Raw genomic sequence first — 12394 nt, 5'->3', positions numbered from 1 at the left:
AACGTTCATTTGCATGTAGTTCTGTCAGGACAAACTAGTGCAGATTATTTTCAACATCATCAACTCTAGGGACTACTTTTAAGAAAACTGAGGATGATATTATTCGTTCTCTGCCTTTTGTCCTGTCCTGTTTTCTTTTTGCACTCTAACCTCAATGTGAGTTCATATTGCTGAGGCAGATACACTTGTTTCCCAAAAGAAACTTTGTGTTACATAGATTTTAGAGATTTACAGTGGGAGTAAGATAATCTCAGCATCAGGATCCTTTTGAAAAATCTGCTTTCCGCTTCTATGTTAAGTCAAAGTTGTTTGTAGAACGAGTGTTGAGCTGTTCTGACTGTACTCTGCCATCATACAGAGATGTAGTACAGTCCCTGTTCTGAACCTTTCCATGTGGGCTTAAGAGTACCAGATGGGCTCATACCTCATCACCAGAATGTGGTTCAAATCCCTCCCCACAACATTTACACTTGTGTCCCTTGAAGCAGTGCGGTGAGTGGCAAAAAAGCACCCAGACACAGGTGCAAAGACAGAGCGAGCCAGTAGTAGGAAAGGAGGCCAGAGGCTTGTCTATGGAGCATGACTGGAAAGGCATTCAACCACAGTACCCCTACCCAGCCCGGCTCAGCCCTGTCCAGTTGTAGGAGAATCTGTGCGTGTGTGTGTGTGATAGAGAGACAGAGAGAGATTTGAAAGTACAATGTTGAAAAGAATAAGCTTACAATTGGAGCCAAGATAACTGTCCCTGATGCATGAGGCCAACCCCTCCCACCTCGATTACACACACATTTACTGTCTCTCTCTCTATTCTGTTTCTCTTTGCTGGCTCGTGTGTGTGTGTGTGTGTGTGTGTGTGTGTGTGTGTGTGTGTGTGTGTGTGTGTGTGTGTGTGTGTGTGTGTGTGTATGTGAATGAAAGGTATGGCAGGAGTTTTGTATTGGCTTGGCTGACCGTCTGCGGTTGTGCGGCGGTGAGAGGGAGTTTTGGGAGCGCAGAGCGGGCGTCGCTGCCGAAATCCCTGAGAAATGTTCGTTTTGGATCCGTGTCCGTGCTTACATACCGCCCTCCCGACTGTCTCTCATTCTCCTTTTCATTTTTCCCTCTTAAGGTTTAACTTAAAAGTTATGAAATGGGGAGTCAAAATACATTACTTGAAAGCGCGGTGGTGGAGGGTGTGTGTGTGTGTGTGTGTGTGTGTGAGAGAGAGAGAGAGAGAGTGTACCACCCTCCGCTCTCCATCCTGAGTCCGGGGCCACTGAGGCTGCAGGGCTCGGATTGGAGATAGGGTTATCTTCAGGGGAGATAAAGGAGGGCAAGAAGTGCGCTGGGCTTTAAGACAGATGTTCACTTGACTGAGGCAGGTGTTTTAGGAAACAGAGGGTTTTGTCACACGGTCTGAGACATTTTAGAAAACGAATTCCTTCCAACATACACCTTTCCCTTTAAACAAGTACATTACTTTTGATAGTATGACATAATACTAATAGTTTACAATGCATTTTACTCCTTACAGGAAATTGCACAAACAAATGTAAGTGGAAACAAAGTGAATAGCGCAGACAATAGTCGAGGCAAGAGAGTGGTCTGATTGTGGAAACTCATGGAGACAAGTTGGTTCGCGCTGTAAACAAGTCAAATTATCTCACCTCATTACCAGATGTTTTTCACATAGAACGGAACACTTGTTAAATTGGATATTTTTGCAGTATATGTTTGGTCGGCATCACATAGCGACTGACTAATCCCATTTTGATCCAATAAGTGTGTGTGTGCGTGTGTGTGTGTGTGAGAGAGAGAGAGAGAGAGAGAGAGAGGGGAGAGAGAAAGGTGGGAGGGAGTGAAGAGAGGAGGGAGGGAGGATTGATCCGCGTCTGTTAAAATCTTGTTCTGGTTTGTCTTGGAGTGAGGTCTGTGCCTGCCGACGCGCCTCTCCTGTGCAGCCCCCCTCAAGAAGAGCTTTTTTTTATGGAAGGAAACCCTGGAATTTTTTGAAAAGGAGACGGATCTGCATAACACCAGTGAAGTGGATAAAAACGCACGGCTGGGCTTTTCTGTGCACTATCTCTTGCGTTTTTTTCTCGCCTGGTGTCTGAATGAAACAGGGAGGCAGATATAAGGGCAAGAGGGACGGTGCAGGTCCCGGACTGGGAGTCGATCTGTCAGTGTGATTTTGGGTAAACACGTTTCCAGTGCGCTTGTTTTAACTTTTTATTTCTTCTGCAACTGGGGAGCTCGACTCTTCTCCTCTGGCACAGCGGAGTTCGTTTCTTTTCTTTTCTTTTTTCTTTTTCCCAGAACGAGCAGACTTTCTGTTTCCCCCACTCCAGAGAAACTTTCTACGTTTAAAAAAAATAAATAAAAAGATCGGATTGCATTTTCCCCCTTCAAACATTTTGGAGGTGATGTCATTGTGCTGTGTTTTGGCTGGTATTGTTTCGAGAGGGCGCAGGGAGGATTACTGAAGCCAGGCAGTAAGCAGCGGCGCAGGCGAGCGGGGAAGTCCGAAAAATCAGGTGCAAAGTGCGGCTGTCATTTCCTCGCTGTGTCGCGGGTGGCTGAGTCCGCCACCCAGTCACAGCTGTTCCCATCCTCTCCAGCCACCCCTCCCTCCCTCCTCTTTCGTTCCCCTTTATTATCCCCTCCCATTCTCATTCAGCACTCTCCATATACCCCTTTGAGCTGGACCGCTCCGGGACCTTATCACTCTCTCTGCCGGACACTGTTGCTCGGTGTCACCTGAGCCACAGACCCGTTAAGCCATTGTGGGGGCGCAGACATGACCGAGGCCGCCTTGCATTACCCTGCGCCCGCAGAGCCACCGTCTCCAGCTCCAGCTCACCGTTTGATCCATCACCCAGCCCAGGTAGCCCACTTCCAGCAGCTCCTCACTCTGCTGTGCTGGGACTAAATTCGCCTGCCGCTCCTGTGTGTGCCGGGACAGACACTCCAGCACTTTCTCGTATCATCTCACACAATCCAGAATTCATTTTGGAGCCCAGACCCGTGCTGTAGGGCTGAAACCATACGCATTGGATTACGCAGAAGATTACGCACGTACTGCATCTGTCCACAGGGCTGAGCATCACTCAGAGGGTCAGTAAGGTCGACTGGAGTTGATCATCTGTGACACGTGAGCGCGCTTTCACCTGTTCGTCTCTATGTCGGAGACGCGCGGTGTTTAAAACCCCAACCCTTGGCTACGCCCGTCTGGGCTGCTGTTAGAGAGTGCCCGGTGGTCACTGTGGCACAGTTACCCTGGCCTCACACCCCACATTGCCCGCGTTTACCACATTTACCCAGGCCGGGCGAACCGGGACACACTGCCGCCGATGCCAACGGGAGTGTCCGCTGACTCTTTGACTCTGTACAACATCCAGCTCATTCAAACCAGAGAGGGGAACTCTCCGGACTGTCGGACTGGCTCAGATCGAGCGAGGAGACTGTCATCGGGCCAAGTTCCATAGTGGAGGGGGGAAGCAATGTGGTCCCTTCTTTCCACGCTGACCGTCTTGTAAGTCACGTTTGTCACTTAATCGATCTAATTTCTCTTCACAGGTCATATCAATCTCTCTCCTCATTTGTTGAAACAGTTTAACGGCAGGGCTAGTTGCAGATGAAGATGATGGAGAGGAAGGTTGCAGTGTCTAAAGATTACATCACTCCTCATCACTCCCTTTAGAAAACATGCCATGGAAGGCCCTGTTTTGATTGGCTAACAGTTCAGGGTCGCTGGGTCAGAGTCAGGGCTGTGTTACTCATAAAACCTACCATAAACATCTCCATCACATCTGTACTTACTTCAGGGCTGACCAAGCTGGCCTACAGAAGGCGATTTTCCCCACACCAAGAAAATGCTTGTTTTTTTTCCTATTGAAAATATTTCAGGAGTCAAATAACACCAGCTTTATCTACTGGAATAGGAAAATGATAATGTGCCAAAAGCAAATCGAAGGGAGGAGGATACTGTTTCAGGGGGCTTGAGTTTGCCCATTCAAGGTGTGTCTTTTTAAAAGCAAAGGCATTTATTTTTCTTTCTTTGTGTCGGCTGTACTTCTCCCAGATGGCAGTCATCTCCAGATACTTCTCATTCCTTGCACAACCTGGGCAGGGTGTGTGCCGCTGCTGCTGGTGTCTGCCCGACTTTCTCTCCTCATCCACGTCTCCCTCACACTCTCTCCACTTACTTACCTAACGGCCTATATCTGTCTTCCTGTCTTGCCTGTACCCCTTGTTTTTTTTTTTTTTTTTCCAGAGATTACTTGCTCACATAAAAACGTATGAATTAATAGCTGATGAATGACGGTGCCCTTGGCAGTATCTACACAGGAGCAGTATCACTGTTTAGTCTGCTGCTTTTAGTTTAGGTCTACCAGACCCAGTCATCTTGCTGTTCATTTCCTTCTTGCATATCAGTTTTACCACAGCCACTTTACTTCATCCACATAATGTTCTACCAACTTGATCATCAGTCTTCAGCCAGTGAGAAAAGCCAATAGCCTCTTGCCACAACAACCTGTTACTGCTCTTCTCCTAAAACCACTGCTTCATATTGAGGTTTTCTTTTAACCATTGCTCCACTGTAGGCCATATACTGCTGATACCACTCACACACCCACTAGCCCAACCACTGTTCTTCACCGAGGCCCACTGCTGAACATCTGAGATTCTTGCACCGCGCTGAGACCCACTGCTCCAGTCTCGGCGTACCACGTTAACCACTGCAACACACAGCTGAAACCGCCACTCAGTCCCACCAGGCTGACCGCTCTCACTCCATGCTGGTGCCCAGTCCTCCGTGCTGAGGCCTGCTAGTCTAACCGCAGCCTCCATATGGTAGATCTACTGGGACGCAGGTTTATGATGTCAGATCCTTGCTTGTTTTGGCAGCCAGCCAAGGCGCACCGGGCTTTCCCTCTCTCTATACCTCTTTCTGTCTTTACTCTCCTCAACTTTTACTCTGCTCTCTTATTTTCTCATTTTCTCATCCCTCCCCCACCCCCGGCTGATCCTGTCTCCCTCTTTCCTCTCTCCTTCTCTTTCTTTCTGTGGCTGGCATAACATGGAGTGTCTGTGGTTTTTGTGGGAGCGGGGGAATCCATTGCCGAGGCACTTTTCCTGCAGTGTCCTCGGCGGCAGTGCAGCCTTGGTGTTTTAACAGCTGAGAGTCCTCACAATGCACAGGCGCTCAGGTTTTTTCGGCTGTGCAGGCAAAATGTGAGGGCCAGCACTCTGCTGCATTGCCCAGGATGTCTGCATCTATTAGAACGACACACCAGCTATGGGAAAGAAATGTTGGGAAAGAGAAGGGATGAAAGGAAACACGAGGATGGTATATGTGTGTGTGTGTGTGTGTGTGTGTGTGAGTCAGGAGGCAGTGACATGTGTTACGATGTGCATGAGCTGAACCCCCTTCCTCCTCTTTCCCATTATTTATTTTTTTGTCTACATCTCAAGCCAGACCACACTCTGTGGTTACACTACTGTCTCTTATTTTGCTACTTTTTCTTCTCCTTCTTTTGAGATGTAGCCTTTTTCTTTTTTGACCCTCTCCCCTCTGTCTTACATCTGTGCATCTGCACTCTCTCCCTGATATTATCTCCCACCTCTTTTATTCTCCGTCAGTCTTCTCTGGCTTCATCTCCCCTCTATTTATTCTTACATCACCTTCTTCGGTCGTACTTTCTCCCTATCCCTTTGTGAACCTCTCTATCTACCTCTCTCACTATCTCTTTCTCCCAGCAGTGCGTATGTCTTAGCTTCGGCCCAGCTGTCAGCTGCCTGCTCCTCCTGTATACACACATACACTCTGCACACATCTGCACATCTGTGTCCATGCCCATGACAGTGTGGAGGAGTCACCCCGCTAACCCCAAACATAAAGATGGGAGCCAGGGAATGATAGGAAAGGTAGAGTGGACAGAGAGAGTGAGATAAACTAGGGGAAAGATCAGGAGGACAACAAGTCAGAGAAGGAGAGTGGAGCAGAGAGAAGAGGCTTGCAGAAAGATAGCAAAAGATGAGGTGGGGAAAGACAAAATTCATAGAATTGCTTTGCAGCCCACACACTTGGTTCTGAACTTCATCAAGTCTTTAGCCACTAATTTAGAGCAGTTCAAGGAGTGCCAAAACAGATTTGCGCAACATATCACTCCCTCACTAAAGCTGTAAATAATATTTGATACATCCAAGGTCAAGGTCTAAACTTCAATTAAGCAATGTAATAAAGTGTGAGGAATTTTAATTGTAGAGATTTGTAACTGCAACCAGCTGTTTTAATCATAAATGTTAGTATCTAACAGATAGTCAAGTACAGTGAACAACAAGAAATAATACTAAAAAAGTTATTTTTTCATATGGATATACATTAATTCTACAATCTACAACACACCAGCTACCAATTACTTTCTCCATAAATCATCTTTCTATACATTTGTTAGCTCGTGTTCTCGATTATTCATAGCATCCCCTAATGGAACCACAGTCCACCGCTGTCCAAAGCCACATCACGGCAGAGTGTGCACCTGTAGTCCAGTCCAGCTGTCTACATACACAGAGCAGCCAAATATGCCAGCCCACTCCCTTAGATGTCCCAACCAAAACATGTTCTAGTTGTCTCGGCATGTTTGCCATTTTGCCACGGTCCAGTCAGGTCATTTGGAGGCCAGATTTTGGCAAAACTCAGGGACAGGTCAAAAAGTGGGTTTGGACAAAAAGCCTGTGGTGTTACTATAAACATGGCTCTGGGTGTTGTCCATCTACTGGTTCCTGAACCTCCACCTGTCTGTATGTCAAGTGTCTATACCAGCCACACACCCAGCAATGGGAGTAATTACTCAGTGAGGAAAAGAGGAAGAAAGAGATGGAAATGAATATGGGAGGCCTGAGTCTTCCAACATTCAGTGTTGCTGATATATTTCTAAAGTCATCTGTTTCTACTTTTTCCAGATGTATCCAGATGTTGCTGGTGATGTGCTGCAATCCATTACATGTGAGTGTATGCATGCATGACAAAGATCATTGAACTGTGTAAAAGACAAGTTGTATATTGGTAGTTTGTTTTTTTTTTAGTCTGTTTCTGCTCTTTATGTGTGTGTGCCAACCTCTGTGTGTGTGTGTGTGTATGTGTTCCCAGCGGGTACTTAGTGTGGATGGAGTCAACTTCAGTGTGCATGTGGAAAACCAGACACAAGCGCGAGACACCATGAGTCGGCGACACCATCGGGTCTACCAGCTATACAGCCGCACTAGCGGCAAACATGTCCAGGTGCTGGGACGCAAAATCAGTGCCCGGGGAGAAGATGGAGATAAATATGGTAAGACACACACACACACACACGGTAGAACTAAGCAAACACTTTAGTAAATGTGAGTGTATGCACAGTTAGATGCTTACTTGCACACACACGCACGCACGATCACACCAACTCCGGGCTGCAAGTACAAAGGCTTAAAGGTTGACCAAGTGCATGCATGAATGGATACAGAATGCAACTGAGCAGGCACACTCACAAAAGCACACACACATGCCTCCCCAGGCTTTGGCACAGGGGCAGTGGAGCTTGTCTTCAGAGTACAAAGACCTCATCGACTGGCTGCTGACTCAATGATTCACAAGAGAGCAAAAGAAAGAGAAAGAGAAGGTGTCAGTGAAAAAAAGTGTGAGTTAGGGGGAGAAGCCTAGCAGGTAGCATGTCGGACAGAGTGTTAGAAACTCATCTCCTTTATCGATCCCTCTATTGATTTCTCATCCTCCCTGTTGTCTCCACTGGATTTAAAACAGCAGGCTTCCTCTCCCTCCCTCCGTCCTCCAACACTGCATCTGTCCATCCCCCTCTCTCTCCCCTTCCTCTCCACCTTCTCTGTCTGTAATGATGTTAAACCCAATCTTAAACCACACACAGAATCAATGGGCAGAAGAAGAGCCAAGCCATGAAGCAAGAGTTCATATTTCTGTACTGCACATCTACTCCATTCACAAACACGTCAGGTGGTTGTTCGTAACACTTGCAAGCCAAAGATCTGTTTCGTCAAGAAGATCAACCAATCAACCAAAAACGATCAACGACGTCAACAGAAGGGAAAGAAAGAGAGAAAAGACAGAACGGGTGCATGAAGGTATAAGCATGCAGCGAAAGAGCAGAAGGGAGACGAGTTGGGGGAAGAGAGAGGAAGAGGGCAAGAGGGAGGGAAGTATTGATTTCTCTTGACCCCTTTGTTGACTGAGGTCATGTAGGAACCATTTTAGGGATTTATTTTTAAACAGGCACAAGCACTCTCTGAAGATGTGTAGTTAGTGAGGCTGTGTTGCCTGGAAGGGCGAACATGCGCACACACAACAGTCCACAGGGGCGCACGCGCACATGCACATACTGTACCTTAAAATAACAGTATCGCAGACACACAGTCTGTGTGTTCTCCCACTCCTCTCAGCCCACCGTGCTTCAACTCTTGCCTGTTATCTTCTTTACGAGGCCCAGTTGTGATCAGTGGCCTCTCATCCATGTGTGCGACCGAGCTTATCTGACAACCATCTGTCCAAGCAGAGACATTTACATCTGTCTGTGATTTAACAGCACTTTTAATAGTACCTATGAATCCTGAAACTGTAATTCAGTGTGAAAGCTTTATCTGGCTTAAACACCAAATGTGATAAAAATCTGGTAATCTGTGCAACTAGTGTCACACTGCTTGGCATCAGGTCTGTTAGTGTATTTCTACAACTGTTATCTGTATGATACAATACTCAAACCAATAAATCTGAGAAGAGCCTTAACACACAACATGCCGTATTTCCCTGTATTGGCTCTAATGTCTGTCTGTCCCTCTGTCTGTCCCTTCACAAGCCCAGCTTGTAGTGGAGGCCGATACCTTCGGTAGCCAGGTGAGAATCCGGGGCAAAGAAACCAACTTCTACTTGTGCATGAACCGTCGTGGAAAGCTGGTAGGAAAGGTGAGACTTCATTTTTCTGGAGACATGTTTATCAAAAACATCTAGCTTCCTACAGTTTCCTGACGAGCCTCTCTTCCCTTCTCCGAATGTGTGTGCATGTGTGTGTGTGTGTGTGTGGGTACCTGTGGTGTCTCTGCTCTTTCAGAAGGCAAGCAATCGAAGTGCCGACTGCGTCTTTGTGGAAAAGGTTCTGGAAAACCACTACACAGCTCTGATGTCAGCACGCTACACAGACTGGTATGTGGGCTTCACTAAAAGAGGGCGTCCTCGCCGTGGCCCCCAAACACTCCCCAATCAGCAGGACGTACACTTCATGAAGCGCTCTCCGCCTGGGGAGCAGCCTGACCTCACCACCCCCTTCCGCTTCACCACTGTCAGCAGGACAAGAATCAAGAAGCCGCGTGCTACTGGCCCCACTAGTACTGGCTAACGCTAGCACCCACTGTCTTGTCATCCAAAGCCTTGACCTGAGCCTGCAAATGGCTAACCTAGTCATCTCTTCTGTCGCACACGACTGAATACTTCTCTTTGTTGAGGCAAACATTGACCAGAAACTTGATGAATCATTCATGGGGTTTAGCTTTACACCTACTAATTTGCCACTACAGCTCCCTAGTTAGTGATCATTCCTCACAGTTTTAGTTCCCTTACTGCACCAACTGGACCATCGGACTGGTCAAATTGCTGGAAGCTCTATGGACCTGATTTGGCTCCCTTAAAGGACCAGAAATACGGACAGGAAATCTGAAGGGCAGCCAAAGAACCAGGCTCTATGAAGACCTTTATTTTACAGCCACAAAAACCACAAGGCCTTCATGTCCCTTGTTCTGGACCAGATGGACAATGTGAAGTATGGGATTACAACTGGACCATTCACAGAAAACAAGTGTGGTAAAGACTGAATAAACAGGAAAGTGGGTGCTTAACCTACGGATAAAGGGAAAACAGGAAAGAGGAGAGGACAGTGGCAGCGTGGACAAAGGGATAGAGTGATCTGCAGAAATCAAATGAACCAATAATGGACTATTGACATGTGACGCACTTATTTGTCTCACTGCTAAATTGGTGAGAACCTGTGAGACTGTTGGACGAGTGGATTGGATGGATGGCAAACGAACGAATGAGGGAATGAACGAGTGAGTGACTTACTGCATGTTTGTAAGAAGACAAGGAAATGTATGTTAGTGTGCGCGTGTGTGTGTGTGTGTGTGTGACTGAATGCACCAACAACCATGAGTGAAGCTGGATCACAAGGGACTCTGGAAAGGGATCATCCAGTCTCTGCATGAACCCGTGACAACTCACCGTAGGGACCGAAGCTTTAGAAACTGGAATGTATAAAAGCTAAGCTGCACCACAAACAGCCAGCCAGTCACAGCACACCAAACCATCAAACCAACCAAAGACAACTGGAGACCTTCTTCATGGCTCCTCCCTGTGCCCTGCATTCCACGAGGACACAAACCCTCAGTTTATAGGTGCAGAGGCTGACGAGCGCAGAGGCGAGCACGACTGGGAGGGGTGCCTTCTCATTGCTATAGAAACGACCCAGGAGACGATGCTCCTGTGCGATGCCGTGGATACAGAATGCTGCTACCAGGACATTCAGTGGAACAAACCAAAGTCTCATGCATACACAGGAGAAAAATATTAAAGGGAACAATTTATTGAAAGTTATATATATATTATATATATAAAAGAAAACAGAAACCCTAAATAAGCAACCTTACTATGATGGTTACTATAATTATTACGATAAAATTATTTCATTTATTTATTTCAGCTCTGTGTGCAGCAGTCTTTCTCGACTCAGTAAACCTTACAGAAACATTTCCTGTGTCTCCAAGCCTCTTTGAACTGCTTCTTCCTGTGCTCTCTTTTCTGTCAGCAAGTATAACATCAAACGAGATTCAAGTACACAGACACTCCAGCTGTGGTCGGCCAACTCCAGGGTTGATTCGCTGATCGACAGAACATCACGTTGTTGCTATTGATTATTAGTTATATAGTTAATAGTAAAACTGCCAAACGTTAGCTGATAAGTGCTTTGGTTCCCGCAGTTTTCTATCATCCTGAATAGACTAAACAGAACAAGGAATCTGTACATTTCACCTCAGACTAAACTGGTGGTATGATGGTATAAATCTGAATACAATATATTTGAGATTGTACTGTACTGTTTAGAACAAGATTTCTATTTCTTTAACATCTCAGTATTAGATAGTTGAGATACTGGATGTGCAGAATATTCTTCTTGAGTATTTAATTCACTGGATGAACCAAAAAGCCCTCTATTTATTTTATCCTTACACAACTCCCCACTTGAATTTACAGACATTTTCAATATTTGGGCATAAGAATACATCTATCAGAATAGAAAAGTGTTTTTTTTCCCCCACTGTATTCTGTAGAGACAAAGGATAACCAATACAGATGCCACAGTTATTAGAGAACTACATAACATGTTTGAAAATTTGCTCTGGGCAACTATCAAGGGCCAACATTAGACTGTTATTTCTGAGAATTTCCCTCTCGTCCTCCTAGAAGGTATGAGAGTTACTGTGAAGTCTGAGTTTCCCACAACAATTCATCACACATACTGGGGAAAAAACTCTTCGACCAGCAGATTTCTAATAGAGACAAGATGCAAGAATTTAATGGCTATAGAAGAGAGAGGAGATTCTCAAGTTTTCATGAGTCTTGTCACTTTAGATTAAACTACACAAATACAACAAATACAAATCTAAGATGGATCAGCTTCAAACAGGATCCCTTTGAAACTGCCTCAACAACTGTTGAGCAAACATCTGCAGTCATCCACACATTACAAAGTTTTACCACAAACATACAGCATGAAGGGTCAAAGAGAACAGTGGAAGGGAAACACGCAGTAGTGAGACAGTTTCATAGCTGCTTCTCCTCTCATCTATGCCCCCATCCCTCCCCTTCCTTCCCCATCCTAGCAGGAGGTCACTGAAGAGATGTCGCTGCCAAATGACCCAATCATGCCGGCAGACACAAACAGCTGACTCAGGGGGAAAAAGGGTTGTACCAGAGGATTCCAATTGCACGGCAGCAGGAATCTGTGCTGGAGGGGGTGGTATAAGGAGGAGACAGTGTGGGGGTGGGATAAAGAAGAGCGAGTGGGGGGTGGTGGTGGCGGTGCTGATGGGGTGAGCTGTTCATTTCTGGAACGTTGCTCCAGTTCCACTCGGGAATGATGGAAATATTCCGCGTAGCCAAACCCAGAGTGGAAGGTGTATGGTAATCATGTCGAGGAAGGAATGCCAAATATGTGCGTGAGAACGAAGCTGTGACCTGAGAGCTGCAGGAATTATGGGCCAAAATCCCACAGACCCAGAGGAAGCACACACACCCATATCCAACACATACACACATCATATACTAATGGTGCTCCACCAAGCACAAATCAATCCCACATAA

General features: G+C 46.3%; 1 protein-coding gene across 2 annotated transcripts; it reads left to right on the top strand.

Moving 5' to 3' along the window:
• Nucleotides 1-1902: 1902 nt before the first annotated feature.
• Nucleotides 1903-10763, top strand: fgf18a (fibroblast growth factor 18a). Of its 2 annotated transcripts, none has more exons than XM_026357011.1 (5): nt 1903-3511; nt 6946-6988; nt 7133-7313; nt 8844-8950; nt 9099-10763. In XM_026357011.1, exons 1-5 carry the CDS (start codon nt 3480-3482, stop codon nt 9378-9380), a joined length of 645 nt encoding a protein of 214 aa, XP_026212796.1. In that variant the 5' UTR covers nt 1903-3479; the 3' UTR covers nt 9381-10763. The 2 variants fall into 2 exon arrangements, with proteins under 2 accessions (XP_026212796.1, XP_026212795.1); XM_026357010.1 differs by having other exon boundaries at nt 9096-10763.
• The last annotated feature ends 1631 nt before the right edge of the window (nt 10764-12394 follow it).

This window comes from Anabas testudineus, chromosome 10, assembly GCF_900324465.2.
Source record: "Anabas testudineus chromosome 10, fAnaTes1.2, whole genome shotgun sequence".
Classification (NCBI taxonomy): Eukaryota; Metazoa; Chordata; class Actinopteri; order Anabantiformes; family Anabantidae; genus Anabas; species Anabas testudineus.
Note: the sequence above shows the minus strand (reverse complement) of the source record. Positions and strands in the feature narration are given on the sequence as shown.

What these genes read in the sequence shown, in the direction of transcription:
- fgf18a (XM_026357010.1), top strand. Translation starts at nt 3,480, where the DNA reads ATGTGGTCCCTTCTTTCCACGCTGACCGTCTT. An exon ending in CTTTCCACGCTGACCGTCTT is followed by an intron (nt 3,512 to 6,945) that starts GTAAGTCACGTT and finishes TACTTTTTCCAG; the next exon opens with ATGTATCCAGATGTTGCTGG. An exon ending in GTGGAAAGCTGGTAGGAAAG is followed by an intron (nt 8,951 to 9,095) that starts GTGAGACTTCAT and finishes CTGCTCTTTCAG; the next exon opens with AAGGCAAGCAATCGAAGTGC.